A 16,767-nucleotide genomic window follows, 5' to 3' on the forward strand; every position below is an offset into this window, starting at 1 on the left:
TATTTTCAAAAAAATTTGCATATATTTACAAATAAATTATACAATCATTATAACATTATACATTTACAAATTTTCCATGAGGAAATTACAATTGTTTTTTTTAAGTATACGTTCCTATGAATTTTGTTTTTTTTTTAAATCTAAACAATTAGAAACTCATTTGCCAGGCTTTAAGATTGCAAGTTTGAAATTTGCGTAAATATCTAATAGAAAAAAAAGCCTGGCAATTAGTTTCTAAATGTTTTAAAAAATTTGAATTAAATCCCTTAAATTAGGACATTATACACTTGGACAAATCAAATTAGCAGCGGTAGGGAATAAATATAACTTAAATATCTTATGTTTATTTTTGTTTTAATTATTGTTGAATTATTATCTTTAAATAAATGTCAATGCTGTAAAAGCAATGTTGTTTTATTTTTTCAGTAAGGTTTCTTTAAAATTAGTAGATGATTGGAAACCTTTTGATACATTGATTGAATCAAATGATGAAGTGGTCACACCATAGTACAGTATCTGATCTGAGAGAGAAGGCTTGTGACAAATTTGAGGAAAATCTGATTTTCAAAATCATGTAAATAAAAGGATGCAAGCTTTCTGCCTTTCCATCATCTACTCTTTATGAAACTTGGATCTTAGATGAAGGGTACAATAAGATGATAGCAGCGGTGGACATGTTTTATCACAAATTTCCAAAACAATGAAATGAGCTTCTTGAGAATATGCACTTTGAGATCTAGATTTAAAGATTGTGCAGGATTACTCTCAATAGGATTTATCAGTAACCTTTTTGATTTCACAGAGGAAAATTTATTCCTCGATTGGTTAATGATTGAGAAATTAGCAAATGAAGTCATTGCTATGATGAAAACTCGAGAAGGAATACTCATACTTCCCGTATCAAAGTGAAATGAGATTAATTCAAAAGACCTACTATTCTGCAACAAAAAATCCACATATATACTTTCTTATTCACGCTGTTTGAACCTTGTTACAATCTATATGATCTTAACACACAAAATATATGTCTGACCATAATATAGTTAATAATACATTTAACGCTAAAGTCATGGCGTATGCATTAGTTCATAATTCTCCTAATATCTGAGGAAAAGATGAAAATCTTATTTTCAAAATCATGTAAATCCAAGGAAGCAAGCTTTCTGCCTTTCCATCATCTACTCTTTATGAAACTTGGATCTTAGATGAAGGTTACAATACGATGATCTCCGCGATGGATATGTTTTTTCACAAATTTCCCAAACAATGAAATGAGCTTCTTGAGAATATGCACTTTGAGATCCACCATGAATTTATCCTTAAAATAAAATGAAGGAGAAACTGATTATTAATTATTTTTGCACAAAATATTATAAAAAATTCGCTTTTCATAAGACGTAACAATCCTCAATTTCAGTGCCTCAATTAAAAGGAAATGAAAAAACATTTCTTTGAACAATAAAAAAAAATGTCAATTTGAGAAAACATAAGTATCATTCATGAATTCAAAATTTCGATTGTACATGAAATAGTTTGTAATTTATTGAATTACAGGAAAATTAATAATGAAGATTAAGTCTAATCAAAATTGATAAGACTGTTTAGTGAAAAATTTGATTCTAATACAGATCAATTGATCTGAATATTAGCAATCAATTATGAGAATATTCATGATATTAATTAAAAAAGAATTTTTATTATTCGGATAACTTCATTGTTTTCTAATAAAAGTTTTGTTTACCAATTCAAAAAGCAAATTGTATCGCTTATGAAATATGATAAATAAGGAATACGACAAAAGTCGCGGGATGAAATATTTCCTTAGATAATTTCGTTTTGAAAATGGTAAATTAAAAAGGAATATAGTCTTATGATTAATGATGTATGAGGTAAAACTTAATTTAATAAGGCTTAATGAGTGCCAAATTTAATTGAGATGTCCTCGTTTTTCAACGTCCGTAAATATCAGCTGCAAATAAAGATTTATTTCATATTAGATATCTTAAATTTATACTAAATTGTAAATTTGATAATAATTTTCTACATACTTGAATTATTTCCTCTTCAGTTACACTGGATGTTTTATTTATCATCAGAAATAGTAGAAATATATCAACAATCACTAGACATATCCTGACAAGTTCGAGCTTCACTTTGTTCATCAGCGAGAGCTTCTATAATATCCAGCAATAAATCTCTATTCAATTGTTTCAGTCTCGGTAGTCGTGCAACCTATTGTAAAAAAGCCAATATAATTCCATGTCTTTTATTAGTTTCATTATCAATTTTTTTGACGTTATAATGTAAAAATAAAGAAAAAAGAAAACTTTATTTCCAAAAAAATCGACAAAATAAATCAATTTTTACTAAATAAATTTATGGAAGAAAAAGATTTATCTGCAAAAATCAATTTTTTAATTTACATACCTTACTGAAATTGTGTATAATAAGATTTAATGCATATTTCTTCATATCCACAGCTTGCATTCTATCAGCAGCTTCCAAAATTTGTATAACATTTTCAAATGTAACATTCATTTCCAAATTCTGCTTACAAAATGCCTGTAGACGATTATTTGTAAATCCATAAAAAACCGGAGCTGTAAAAAGATAGAGCGAATCCTCTGGTGGCATTGCAACGTCCGCGTAATAAATGTATCTCAAAAGTGAATCGAAAGACTCAGGAGATGGTATCATTTCACCAATTTGGATCTAGATAAAAATTAAAAAATCAATAACCGTTAAAAAAAAATCTATTAACGAAAAATTTATATTATTATACTAACATTAACTGTATTATTTTCAGGCATAAATGATCGAAACATTCCTTCAAAATAACTACATCTTGCAGCAAGTACAGCTTTATGTGCTGGAATTGGTACACCGTCTAAAATTAATGTTATATCACAAAATTCTCTTCCCACTGTTTTTAAAAATGCCTCCATATCCTGCTCGAGTGTTGTACCTGGAAAATTAAAAAGAAATTTTATAATTTACTGTGAAAAAATTAGACAAAAATTGAAAAATAAAGTTAATTATTATAATTTTTATAAAACATACCTGTTCCTAATTCATAATTTTTTGTAAATGTTCTTGCTTGTGGCATTTGTCGACGTCTAATAATTTCAACCATGAGAGGTTTATCCAATGTTTCAAATTCTTGACTCATTACAATTTGATTGTAATTACTTTCCTTTACAACAAAACTCAGACAAAATTCTTTAATAAAATAAAGCTTCAAATGAGCTGCATTATGTAAAGCTTCCAAGACATTTGCATAACTTATAGTTGCTTCGAGATAATGAACGCAAAGTTGTTCCAAACGTTTCATATTAAATTGAACCGCGAGTCTATAGACGTCCATCATAAGTAATACAATTCGATTACTTAAAGGATCCTCTATTCGTTTTGTTGGATCAATACGATCCGTATATATGTAATTTAATACCATTTCAAAAGCTTCAGGCACTGCGTCTGTTAATTTAACCTGAAAATTATCAATTTTTTTTTTTTTAAATTAAATTATTGGAGTGTTTTATATAGAATTGAATTATCGATTTTATTTTAAATTATATTTACCTTTAGAAGAGGTAGATCTTTAACTGATACTTTTATATTGTCGACCATATCTTCTAAATATTTTTCACGATTCTCGCGCGCTTGTCTTATTAAAACTCGCAACGATTGAGATCGTGCAGCGACAATTGCAATATGTGCTGGAATTTTTGTTTCACTTTCGCCAACATTGAATTCAACATCGCAAAATAGACGATTATTTAATAATCTTCCAAAATCGTCGTCCAGTGTGCACTTTGGATATGAAGAAAATTGAAATCGATAAGTTTCACCAGATCGAATATTATTATCGACTGTACCGCCAAATATAAACATTGCCTCACCAATCACAGCCGCTGCATGAAATAATCGACCTGATGGTATCTGCAATTATTTTAATCATACAATAAAAAATAATAATAATTAAATAATTTTAATATAAAATAGTGACAAATAGCTTTATAAATACCTGACTGTCTGGCGATGGTGAGACAATACTCCACGTTTGTGTATCAAGATCGTAACAATGCAAATCATTTGGTAGAGTTGAATCGGCAGTTCCTCCAAACACATAGAGATGACGATCAAAAGTCACCATTGTATGACCATAACGACGTGCCGGTGGAGGTGGTGCGCCTCTTAAAATATGCTCAGCGGAAATACGTGTCCATCTTTTGATTAAATTACAATATAACTAATAAATTTAAATTTAATAAATCTAATTTATATCAAAAATATCTTTAGTATGTTAGTTATAAGTTAGAGAAAAATATTTACCTTTTTTCTCGGAAATGAAACTGAAACAGACTATTGGTGATTTTTGCCCCGCTTTGACCGCTAAATACGAACATTGATTCACGTGCAACAGCGACTGGAAAATTGCAACAAGTCGGTGGACAATCTCCGGATTGAACCACTTCTTCCCAAACTTTATGATCTCCAGGCTGGAAATTAAAAATTAATTAAAACTATCAAAATTAAACGCGCACAAGCGCGTCAAATTGATTCTGTAATTGTTTATTATAAAGAAATTAATATTAATAATATTATAAATTTATTAGAAAATTATTACATATTAAATAATAATAATGAAAATTATATGTTTACAGGCCTCCGATTATACGACTTTTTTTAAAAATATGACTTTTATCGACTTATTTTAATAAAATGCGAAATTTTTTTTTACATTTGAAAAAAAATGTAAATAAAATACATTTTTTTAGTATAAAATGTAGATCTTCTTCAATTCAATTATTTAACAAATTTTGAACTAAAATGATTCTTCACTAAATTAATTATTTTTAATAATTTTAATGAAATACATCACAAATTCAATTATATCAAAATTATTTTTCAATTAAAATTTTTATGAAATTTAACAATAAATTGTTTATAATTTAAAAAAAATATCACAATAAAATTGAATTATTTTTTAAAAATTTCAATTCAAAATCAATTAAAAATCCAATAATTATCCAAATTTTTCAATTTAAAATTTAATTATTTACCAAGTTTTCAATTTGAAATGAAATAAAATTCAATTATTTTCTAAAATTTCTATTCAAAATTAATTATCCAAATTTTCAATTAAAATTCAATTATTTTCCAAAATTTTCAATTCAAAATGAACTGAAATTCAATTATTTTCCAAATTTAAAATCAAAATTAAATTTCATTATTCTCAAAAATTTGAATTTAAAATTAATTGAATTTTCAAAAATTTGAATTTAAAATTACTTGAATTTTCAATAATTTGAATTTAAAAGCATCTAAAATTTTCCATCAAAAAATTTTTTTTTTTTGAAATTTAATAATTTCAATTATAAATTTAAGGAAATTCAATTATTTTTAACTATTTTAATAATATTCTTTGAAATTTCAACTATCTGAAACCATTTTTCAATTAAAAATGATTTTCAAATTATTGTATTTTGTCCGCATTTTCTAATAAATATTTAGTGAAATCATCTAAAATTTTAATTAAAAATCACTTAAAGTTTCTATTAATTTCAAAAATCTCAATTTTAAATCTTTGAAAATTCAATTATATCAAAATTATTTTTCAATTAAAATTTTTATGAAATTTAACAATTGTTTATAATATAAAAAAAATATCACAATAAAATTGAATTATTTTTTAAAAATTTCAATTCAAAATAAACTAAAATTCAATTATTACCCGAAATTTTAATTCAAAAACAATTAAAAATCCAATAATTATCCAAAATTTTCAATTTAAAATTTAATTATTTACCAAGTTTTCAATTTAAAATGAAATAAAATTCAATTATTTTCTAAAATTTCTATTCAAAATTAATTATCCAAATTTTCAATCAAAAATGAACTTCAATTAAATTATTATCCAAAATTTCAATTCAAATTCAATTATTTCCCAAAATTTTCAAATCAAAATGAAATGAAATTCAATTATTTTCCAAATTTAAAATCAAAATTAAATTTCATTATTCTCAAAAATTTGAATTCCAAATTAATTGAATTTTCAATAATTTGAATTTAAAAGCATCTAAAATTTAATTATTACTAAAATTTTCCATTGAAAAATTTTTTTTTTGAAATTTAATAATTTCAATTATAACTCTAAGGAAATTCAATTATTTTTAACTATTTTAATAATATTCTTTGAAAATTCAACTATCTGAAACCATTTTTTAATTAAAAATGATTTTCAAATTATTGTATTTTGTCCGCATTTTCTAATAAATTTTTAGTGAAATCATCTAAAATTTTAATTAAAAATCACTTAAAGTTTCTATTAATTTCAAAAATCTGAATTTTAAATCTTTGAAAATTCAATTAAATTTAAAAAATGTTTTCCAAAAATTGTTGTATAAATTATTTTTAGTTCTGTAAAATTTGATAATTGTTTGAAAATTAACAATATCTTTTGAAATTTAATTATTTCTAAAAATTTTAACTTTAACCCTTCAAAAAGGATTATTAAAAAAAAAAAAATTTTAATTAAAAATCTATAAAATATTTTTGTTAAAATAAAAAACTAATCCACTTTTTTTGGAATATAAATCGACTAAAACGACTTTTTTGTGTCTTTAAGTTGATTCGAGGCCTGTGTTTTTATAATTAATATTTAATAGGTATTCGTTAGCCCCTGGTACCTTAAAAATTAATTTTTAAAAATAAATTTTTTTCAAATTACTATCTTGTACGAAATTTCCTGGCGTATCTTTTTTGCTCATCATAAATTTTTTGTATTTGTACACAATTTTTGAATCAATATACAACTTTAAAAAAAATTTCGTTGGTAAACGTTGTGTATTTCAGCTTCGTGAATTGAATTTTCGAATTTGGAATTTTAAAGAAATTTATTCCGAAATTTGGAAACACAATTATACAACTTTGGCAAAAATGAGAAAAAGAATTGTCAAAATTTGACACGTCATAAGATTACTATTCAAAAAAAAAACGTGAAATCAGAAAAGGCCAACTTCAAGTTAGGACAGAAGGACAGACCAAGCATTTTATTATTATATAATAATAATAATTTGCTTAGGTAAAAAGAAAATTCTTTTTTTTTTAAATAATACTTTACCAATAATGAAATTGTCCACATATCATTAAGACGAGCATTTCCATCGTAACCGGCAAATATCCACAATTTATTATCGTAAACAGCAGCACCATGTGCGGATCGTGCAACTGGAGTTCTATAAAAAAAAAATTCTTTTATCAATTAATAATTAACTTCGAACTGACTTCAAGCAAAAAAAAGTCGGAAATTATTAAAATTTCAATAAATATAAAATAATAATTACTGAATTAAAAAAAAAATAAATTAAAAATGTAAACAACCTTACTTTCCAATAAATTTCCATTCCGTCCACTGGCAAGTTTGAAATTTATATTCAAATAAATCATTTTTATTAGTGAGATTGGAATTTGAATGTATGTCTCCGGTATAACCTCCAAAAACAAACATTGACGAGTCATGGACTACTGCAGAATGATGATAACGCGGTGATATCTCTTGACCATTTGCGAGTGCTTTGACCCATGATTTTTCTTTAACGTCAAAACGAAGTAAATCATTTAACATTCGTTTTCCATCATCACCACCAAAAACATATATTGCATCTTTATAAGCTACAACAGTATGTTTGCTACGCCTGGGAAAATAAAATTGAATACTTAATTTTCTTTTGTGTATAATGTATAATATAAAATTAATGAATTTCCTCAAATTTTTTAATGAGAAGAAAAATTCTAACCTCAAAAAAAATATCCAAATATAGATTTTTTCAACAATAACATAATGTATTAATAATTAATAATTTAAGGATATAAAGGCGAATAATAAAATTACCTGGCTCCGACAAATTCAGCACAATCCGGCATTCGTTCCCACGAATGCACAGTCGCAAATGGACCAAAATCCAATGTAAGGCATTCTGCCGTTACGTTATCCATCTTCATTAAAATAGCAGCTTTTTGACTATAACATTATTGTATAATTTTCGAAATCAAAAACTAATAAATCAGAGTCAAAGAGTTCATTCATGACGATCCTTCCAGCTTCACAGACAAGAAGAGAAAGAAAGAAGTTAAGTTAAGTTAAGTTAAGTTGTGTTTGGCACTATACTGGCTTTGCGCCTATATATCCGGCCATGACCTGGTGAATGAATGAGGCTTAAACTTGATATCTGTGAACAGAGAAAAGGCGGTTCGTATGCCGCCGCACGGGCGCGCAGAGGTGCAACCGGGGAACCAAGATGGATTCCCGGTTGAACCACCGCGCACCAATGATGAGACACAGAGGAAGAGAGCGCGAAAATTAAAGTATATATAAAAAGAGGTAATTATTTAAACAGTTAAGAGTAATAATTGGTAATGAGTTGAATTAAAGTTAAATTTTTATTTTAGCGCGTTTTAAAAATCTAAAAATGTGAGAAACAACTCTGGGGGTGGGATTGGTAAGGAATTGTACGCAACTAAAAGGAGGAGAGCATTTTAAAGCTCTAGAAAGAGATTTTATTAAATCTGCCCGAAGAGTATCGAATCTGGGACAGGCCCATAATATGTGGTCAAGGTCTTGTTCTGTGTTAGGGCAGTGAGAGCAATCACCCGATTTAATATAGTTTTTTCTAGCGAGGCTGGCGTTTAGGTTATAATGATTAGCTCTCGCACGACATAAGGAAACGATCCATTGTCGTCGAGCTGTAAAGTTCGCGAACCATGGTTTCCTACGTGACTTATAATAAAGTTGGGTGTAATGGATTCCCTTGTTTTTACCTATGTCTCTAAAAAAGGAGTTACAGCTGTCAACTAATTGTTTTTTGGCAAGGCAAAAGAAGTCAGAAAAGGGGAGAGGTATGTTAACTAAATCTGAGTTGGCAGTTGCGTCCTTGGCTGCGACGTCTGCCTTCTCGTTTCCTTCAATTCCTGAATGACCTGGAACCCAAACAAGGGTTGTTGGACGATTCAGGTTGTCAAGTATTTTTAATCTGTTTCTAATTGTAAAAATTATGTAAGATTTCGTTTTATAGGTATTTTTTGAGGTCAAGTTACTAAGAACGCTAAGTGAGTCTGAAAAAATAACTGTGTTAGAAAGATCGGAATTAATTATATAATCTAGGCAAAATAAAATTGCGAATGCTTCTAATGAAAAAATTGACGAGTAATCTGAAATTTTAAATTTTGAAGTTAGGTTTAAAGAAGGGCAGACAAAGGCACAGCCAGCCAAATGATCCACTTCAGACTTAGAGCCATCGGTGAAGAAAAAGGTATGATTAGGGAAGTTAAAATTAGTTAAGTTCATAAAATCGATAGAGGGATTACATGAATTTTGAAGTGAGTGACCCCAGTTAAGAATAATCTGGGGAGTAAATGAGTGATCCTCAAAGAGGAATTCAAAGTAAGGATCGAGGTCCTTACTTCTAATTAGTTCGCTATAATTTTTTGATTTTTCAAATGCGATTAAAAGGGGATAGTTGAATTTTACGTTGGAATCGATGGTAAGGCGAGAGAGCTCTGGAAGTTTAGTTCGAAGTGGATGGGTGGAATTTGAGAAAACTCTATAAAGATATTTTTTAGCAAGGAAATTAAATCTTGTTCTTAAGGGGGGTTCACAACATTCAGCTAACATTACATTGATAGGGGTGCTTTGTCTATAGCCAACGGCTAGTCTCAGAGCTTGGTTACGTATTTTTTCTAAACGGGAGAAATTTTTATGAGATTTAAAGTTAGAGGCTTGTGAACCGTAATCTATGGGACTTCTAAGTAATGAATCGTAAATACGAAGGAGTAGATGAGGGTCCGCTCCCCACCAAGTGCCTCTAAGGACTTTTAGTACACTTAGAATTTTTCTTCCTTTATCGCAAAGATAGTTGAAGTGAGTATCGGAGGAAGCAGACTCGTGAAAGTGAATACCAAGATATTTAACTGTGGGGGATGGTTTAATAATTATTTCATTTAAAGTTAAAGAAAGGTTAGGGTCATTTGAATTAAGTTTTTTGTTACTGAAAATAATGAATTTAGTTTTAACTGGGCAAACTTCCAGACCTCTGTCGGTTAAAAATTCGGAAATTATATTAAGGCAACTTTGAAGAGAATTAATAATTTGGTTAAGGTCAGGGGAGCGACAGGTAACAGATAAATCGTCGGCAAATTCGTTTAATTCGCAATCTGCAGGAATAATGGTATTAAGTTTTCTAGTGTAAATGGAGTAATTGATTGGGCTAAGTATGCTGCCCTGTGTAAGGCCAACCGTACTGGTTCTAGGGCCTATAACCTCGCCGTTGATTTTGACAAACATATTTTTACATTTAATTGAGTTATATATAAAACGAGAAATTGATTCCGGAATGCCTATTTCTTTAAGATCTTTAATTAAAATATTTGGTACCACGCTAGGGAAAGCCCCTTTTATATCTAAAAAGAGTGCACCGGTGATTTCGCGTTGTGCTAAGCCTGTCCAAATCTCAGTGGAGAGCAGTGAAAGGCAATCCGTGCAGGATTTACCTTTCCTGAATCCAAATTGTCTTGGACTGAGGATCTTATCACGTTCGATAAGCCAGATAAGTCTATTGTAAATTAGTTTTTCGGAAATTTTAAAAAGACAAGATGCTAGGGAAATAGGACGAAATTTACCAGGTGAGGATTTTGGAAGGAAGAAAATGAGGTAATTGTTCCAGGAAGAAGGGAAAACGCCATTGGAGATTATTCTATTAATAATTGACAGAAGAGTTGATAAGGCTATGTCTGGAAAGTGTTGAATAATGTTGTAGTCTATTTTATCAAGGCCCGGGGATGATTTAGTTTTACATGATTTAATAGCTGTTGTCAATTCGGAAATAGTAAAAGAAGCTTCTAAGAACGGATTGTTGTCAAAATCAACGGGGAAGTCGTCATGAAAAACGGTAGGTGGGTAAAGTTCATCGACGAGTGAGTGTAATTTTTCAATAGTTTCCCTGTCTGCCGAGCAAGATGCAGAGGAGGGTTGTGTGTATCGGTTTTTGAATGATTTAATGACAGACCATACCTTCGTTAAAGGTGTATGTCTGTCTAAAGAGTCGCAAAATGTTTTAAAGGATTGTCGCCTGGCTTCACTAAGGGTACGTTTGGCTATGGCTTCGGTTTTTTTATAAATAAGAAAATTCGAGTAATTTGATAGTTTTTTATAATTTTTTAAGGCTTCTTTCCTATTTTTGATTGCTTCATCGCATTTACTGTCCCACCAAGGTGCAGGAACAAATGGTTTTTTAGATGAGGAGGAATTGTGACGTGTGTTAGATGAGGTTGTGCGTTGTGGACAAATTAAGTTAATTGTTGTATCTACAAGATGTACAAATTGATCATAATCGGAGATTGGGTTATCTGTGTGTAGGACATTTGAGTTTGATTCTATGGACGAATGGAGTTCAGAAGAGAAGAGAGACCAGTCAATACCTCTCAAATTGTATTTATGTGAAGCAAATATGGAAATAGGTATTGTAATACCTAAAGATGTGAAGATGGGAAAATGATCACTACCTAAAGTGTCATTGTAGACCTTCCAGGAAGAGGTTGTGTATAGATTTGAAGTTACGAAGGTAAGGTCTAAAGCAGAACCAGGGTTTGGTGGACGGCTTAATAGAGTGGGTGATCCATTGTTTAAAAGAATAAGGTCTGTAACATCCAATTCATCGCATAGATTACGTGCGTTGGGGCAAACATGAGAGCTACCCCATAGGGTGCTGTGACAGTTGAAATCTCCTCCTATAAAAACCGTGTTGAAGCCCGAATTTTTTATGGAGTTGAAAAAATTTTTCCAGTAGGTGGGAGGGGTTAATTTACCCGGAACTCTATAAACTAATACTACTAAAAGTTCACCCATGGAGGAGTCAATTGAAACAGCGAGTGTCTCAAATTCATCCTCCCGAGTGAAAATTGAACCGATTTTTGAAAATGTTAAATTCTTGCGAATTACAAAAGCAAGGCCGCCGCCTTTATTTACTGTTCTGTCTGATCTAATAATATTAAATTGTTTAAGAATATTAAAGTTAACGCGTTTCTCAGGCTTCAAAAAAGTTTCGCAAAGGAGGAGAATATCAAATTGATTGGAAAGTTTGTGAATTTCGTGTGTCTTGTTAGAGACACCACGGCAATTCCACTGTAAGATATTTAATTTGGAAAGACTAGCCATCCTTGTGAGCTGGAAGAGCTAACAAAGAATGGAGGCTAGTGATGATGTTAGAGAGAGTTTCAAGTTTTTGTTTCACGATTTCTGGAGGTGAGTTGGAAGAAATTTGAGTGACATGCATGTTTAAAAGTGAAATGAAAGAAGTGAGTGATTCTTGAAATTGAGGGTTGGAGTTAGATGTGTGAGGTTCAGGTGGAGGAGAGGAAGGAGAGGCAGATGTGTGTTTGGAAAGAGCAAAACCGTTAGGCATGGAGATGTTAGACCTGCCGTTGTTCCAATTTGTAGCGAAAAAGGATGAAGAAGAAGAGTTGTTTTTTTGTGTTTCGTGTATGCGAGAGTGTGACGTGTTGTTTGATAACCGTTGAGAGTGGTTATTGTGAGTGGATGACACTTGAGAAAATAAGCGTTTTTGGAGGTTAGAGTTTGGATTTTGTGTGAGAGATGCAGAAGGGGCTGGTTGATCTACCAGATCAGGAAAGTCGGAAAAGTTAAATGAATTTATATGACGAGTTACCTTTTTTGGTTTAAGAATTTCTTTGGCTTCATCGAAGGACATTTTGTGTTGTGTCGCATAGTAGCGCACCTCTTTTTGAAAAGTGAATTCTGGACATTGTTTTGAAGAAGGTTTGTGTGGACCGTTACAATTTGCACATCTTGGAGGACCTGACGCGTGGGTACAGGGGTTAGAATCGTCTGTATGGGGGGCTGAGCCGCCGCATTGTTGGCATCGAGGTTTGGACCTGCAGTGTTTGGCTATATGGCCAAATCTTAGACAATTAAGGCACATACGTGGGTCGGGTACGTAGGGACGCACTGGGGATGAACCTTTATAAATTGCAACGCGTTCTGGAATGGAAGTACCTTGGAAGGTTAGAAGAACGGTAGTGGAAGGTTCATACTTAACCGTGTTGTCCTCGTCAATTTTTTTGCGGTTAAACCTCATGGCACCAATGATTTTAATATCTTTATTAACACCTACAACTTCTGCGTGTTCTAAGATTTCATCTGTAGAGATATCTATCCCGATGTTATTAATGATGCCCTGGCATGTGACGAAACTTGATGGGATTATTGCAATTAGACCTTTTGATTTCAGAGTGGGGTCAGATGAAATCTGGTTTGCCGCTCTGCCACTATTCGTGATAACACGAACTTTTCCGCGACCACTTGGATAAATACCGACAACCTTACCCGGGTAAAGGTTGTGGATGATTTTACCGACCGACACATGGTTTAAGTCTTTCGACGCATCTTTCGAATTGGGATCGCGCTGTAAGAAAATTGGACAGTTGCCTTTATTTGAATTTTCGTATTTCGCGAGTTTGATTTTAGATTTATTAATTGCCGAATTTGTATTATCAAGTGATTTTAAATGCACTTTGGCAGAAGAAGGAGGCGGCATGGATGGGTCCGATTTTTCGCATTTACGTTTTTGTTCCGATTCGAGGGACGATGTCGAGTTGTTTCTCGAACGAATGTTTTTTATATTATCTTGATAAAATAATAAATTTTTCGCAGCTATCTCCTCCTCTGTTTCATCAGTAAAGTCCATTGCGGAAGTTGAGAAATCCGCGCTAGAGGCCATGCCTCTGCGACGCGCGCGCACAGCCACGAGGCTGGCTAACCTAAAAAGAAAACAACTATACTACGAAAGGTGAGAATGTTATGAGACCCACAATAAGACTCTTTGAGTCTTTAAAAAGGAAAAAAGAAGATCCCGGATTTAATCGCTATTGGCAAGATGACACCGAACTAGGAGAACCCGTGAAATTCAATGTATGTTTCGTAAGCAAAATAACGCGTCCGCTCGGTAGCGTATCCCTTACGGAACTCAAGAGAAAGAAAGAAGAATGGCCGGAAGTTCATGAATAAAGAAATTGACACTTTTGCACAAGCGCAATAACAAATTATCTCATTGGTGAAAAATAGGCGGGAAGAGTGTTAAAAAATTTAAAAATATTATTATTTCAAATAAGAGCGCGTATTGTAGCCAATGAGGGATTATTTTGGAGCAGACGACAAGTGGAACCGGATATAACATTTTTTCTATAGAATAATTATTACAGTAATTATTGATTAATTAATTCTTGATTATTATTATTATTAAAAAAAATAAAAAATTTAATTATCTTAGTATTGAAAATAGATATTTACAATTTGATATTCCAGTAGTGTTTTGTCTGTCAATATTTCTTTTTTTAATATTGGTACTCTGCTAAATTCCGGACTGTAGTTCCCGGAAAGTCGTAAAATAAATATATGACGTATTTGACAGTGTGTGACAGTGTCAATACAGTATAAGTGAGACAGAGAAGGTTGTTTACCCCATTTTGCACAAGGTAAAAATCCTTTTTATCAATTTCCTTATTTTAAGTATTTTATTCGTTATAATTAACCATTGAAAAACTACAAATAATTTGTATAAATATTACAAATCTTGTTTATTCCTTTCTATGATCCATTTTCCATCTGCTGAAGTTTGAGATTAAATTAATGTAAATTTTTATCAATCCATACAAATTTCTATTGAATTTTATGAGTCACTTGATGTGAAAATTTTAAAAAGTTTTAACATATTTTTTTTTTAAATTGTTATGCAACTTTGTACATAAATCAAAAAACATAACCTTTAAATATAGAAAATACTTTGTGGTGGTTTTGAAAACATTTTCTTTTGTAATAAAAAGTTATCAGCACTTTTATGTATATTATATCACGTTTCTTGATAACATTGTTGAACTTGGCAATATTTTTTTTTTTAAATAAAGTATACTTTTTAAAAATATTGATTCATACTGACAAAATGGGAATTTTTTTTCGTACAATTATAATATAGATGAATATTTCCAAAAATTATCGTTAAATGTGCGAGAAAATTTTATTTTAATCTTACTCATGTAAACTTTTCGAGATAGAAAATTTAAAATTTAATAATTAATATTTTGAAAATTGCAGGTTTCGTAAATTAGAAAAATGACGACCCCTTTAGTATTATCACAAGATGACATCGAAGCTGGAGGCAATAAACATGAATATTCAAATAATGGAATTGAAGGAGATTTTACATATAATAATAATGTTCATTCTGCCAACATGAGTATTAGATTAGGTAATTATTTTCAATCATAAAATATAGTAAAAAAAAAATTATAGGATATTTATAAAAAAAAAATTGTTTACAGGTTTTTTAAAAAAAGTTTATGGTCTTTTGACTATCCAATTGTTAATAACAGTAGGAATTGGAGCAATTTTTATGTACTCAGGAGATCCTGTTAAGGAATATGTTTTCAATAAGTACGTTATTTTTATTTTTATTTTAAATTAATTAAGAGAGAAAGTAATCTAAAAAAAATAATTTAATTTCAGTTCATGGGTACTATTTACAACATTTATTGTAGTATTTATAATTTTAATTGCTCTTCACTTCAAAAGAAGAGAACATCCAACAAATTTGATACTTCTCTCAATTTTTGTAAGTAAAAAAAATTATCTACTTTATATAATTTTGAAAATTATTTAAAATTTAAATTATTTACAGACACTGTCGGAGTCAGTACTTATTGGTATTTTTGTATCTTTATTCGATGCAATAACGGTGATTGAAGCATTTTTCATTACATTTTTCGTTGTATTGAGTTTGACACTATATACCTTCCAATCAAAGAAAGATTTTTCTTCCATGGGCGCAGGGTAAGTGTTTTTCTCTCCCATCGTCTTTTGAATTAAATTTTACTATTTAATAATTATTTATTTGTTCTTTAACAGATTGTACGCAGCATTGTGTGTTTTAATAATTGGTGGATTCATTCAAATTTTTGCTCAAAATTCACTTTTAGAAATGGCAATATGTATCGGTGGAGCTATGGTATTTTCATTGTACATTATTTATGATACGCATATGTTAATGCACAAACATTCACCCGAAGAATACATTCTTGTCACTGTTGAACTTTATCTAGATATAATCAATCTATTTTTATATATTCTTCGAATTTTAGCGGCAGCTAAAAAATAAGTTCTTCATTTCAAAGAATTCAAATTAAATCGAAAAAAAATCCACTTTCAAAAGATGTAATAATCAGTACATGAATTCAAAAAACATGGGAATTTTACTCAATTATTCGGATAAAAGTATTTTTTTTAAACAAGTAGTTATAGATGTCCATTAAAAAAGGATTCAAAATATTTCAAGCAAATTTTAAATTGATATTTTAGTTCAGTTTTTTTTTTTACTGCACATTGTTTTGTACTGAGCATTTATAATGCAGTATAAGAGAAATTGCTGTGATTGATTTTATATATTTTAAAAAGGAAAAATCAGGTTTTAGATATAACTAAAACTTAAATTTTATCGAGTGCTTAAGAATTTCAAGTTATATTTTATTTTTATAGCATTTATTAGCGTAAGTTTTTTTTTTCAAAGAGAAACTCTTAAATATTCTGTCATTATTGTTATTCAATAAAATAATGCGATATTCATATATTAAAAAAAGAAATATTATACTACCAATACTTGTCTATTATGTAGTTTAAGAAAATATGTATAAGTGTATACATTA

The 16,767-nt window shown here is 29.8% G+C and overlaps 2 protein-coding genes across 7 annotated transcripts; one reads left to right on the top strand and one right to left on the bottom strand.

Moving 5' to 3' along the window:
* Window positions 1–14,029, bottom strand: LOC127288566 (leucine-zipper-like transcriptional regulator 1). Of its 5 annotated transcripts, none has more exons than XM_051316093.1 (12): window positions 13,885–14,029; window positions 7,895–8,231; window positions 7,389–7,697; window positions 7,124–7,238; window positions 4,333–4,499; window positions 4,025–4,226; window positions 3,580–3,939; window positions 3,061–3,487; window positions 2,787–2,965; window positions 2,428–2,712; window positions 2,049–2,232; window positions 1–1,318 (listed from the first exon to the last, which is right to left on the bottom strand). In XM_051316093.1, the coding sequence occupies exons 2-11, from the start codon at window positions 8,002–8,004 to the stop codon at window positions 2,113–2,115; spliced, it is 2,274 nt and encodes a 757-aa protein (XP_051172050.1). In that variant the 5' UTR covers window positions 8,005–8,231; window positions 13,885–14,029; the 3' UTR covers window positions 1–1,318; window positions 2,049–2,112. The 5 variants fall into 5 exon arrangements, with proteins under 5 accessions (XP_051172050.1, XP_051172046.1, XP_051172049.1 ...); XM_051316089.1 differs by having other exon boundaries at window positions 1–1,969; XM_051316092.1 differs by having other exon boundaries at window positions 1–1,969; window positions 13,881–14,019.
* Window positions 14,030–14,389: 360 nt separating this feature from the next.
* Window positions 14,390–16,535, top strand: LOC127288570 (protein lifeguard 4-like). 2 transcript variants are annotated; one of them, XM_051316103.1, is made up of 6 exons: window positions 14,390–14,547; window positions 15,164–15,317; window positions 15,391–15,502; window positions 15,575–15,680; window positions 15,747–15,898; window positions 15,974–16,535. In XM_051316103.1, the coding sequence occupies exons 2-6, from the start codon at window positions 15,182–15,184 to the stop codon at window positions 16,221–16,223; spliced, it is 756 nt and encodes a 251-aa protein (XP_051172060.1). In that variant the 5' UTR covers window positions 14,390–14,547; window positions 15,164–15,181; the 3' UTR covers window positions 16,224–16,535. The 2 variants fall into 2 exon arrangements, with proteins under 2 accessions (XP_051172060.1, XP_051172062.1); XM_051316105.1 differs by lacking the exon at window positions 14,390–14,547 and adding an exon at window positions 14,935–15,073.
* The last annotated feature ends 232 nt before the right edge of the window (window positions 16,536–16,767 follow it).

The sequence above is a fragment of the Leptopilina boulardi genome, unplaced genomic scaffold (assembly GCF_019393585.1).
Source record: "Leptopilina boulardi isolate dan_hultmark-lab unplaced genomic scaffold, ZJU_Lbou_2.1 LbouV2_392, whole genome shotgun sequence".
Classification (NCBI taxonomy): Eukaryota; Metazoa; Arthropoda; class Insecta; order Hymenoptera; family Figitidae; genus Leptopilina; species Leptopilina boulardi.

Coding starts and splice junctions, on each gene's coding strand:
- LOC127288566 (XM_051316093.1), bottom strand. CDS start 8,004: ATGAAGATGGATAACGTAACGGCAGAATGCCTTACATTGGATTTTGGT. Junction 7,698..7,894: donor GCTGAATTTGTCGGAGCCAG/GTAATTTTATTA, acceptor TTATTTTCCCAG/GCGTAGCAAACATACTGTTG. Junction 2,713..2,786: donor CTGAAAATAATACAGTTAAT/GTTAGTATAATA, acceptor ATTTTTATCTAG/ATCCAAATTGGTGAAATGAT.
- LOC127288570 (XM_051316103.1), top strand. CDS start 15,182: ATGACGACCCCTTTAGTATTATCACAAGATGACATCGAAGCTGGAGGC. Junction 15,318..15,390: donor CAACATGAGTATTAGATTAG/GTAATTATTTTC, acceptor AATTGTTTACAG/GTTTTTTAAAAAAAGTTTAT. Junction 15,681..15,746: donor TGATACTTCTCTCAATTTTT/GTAAGTAAAAAA, acceptor AATTATTTACAG/ACACTGTCGGAGTCAGTACT.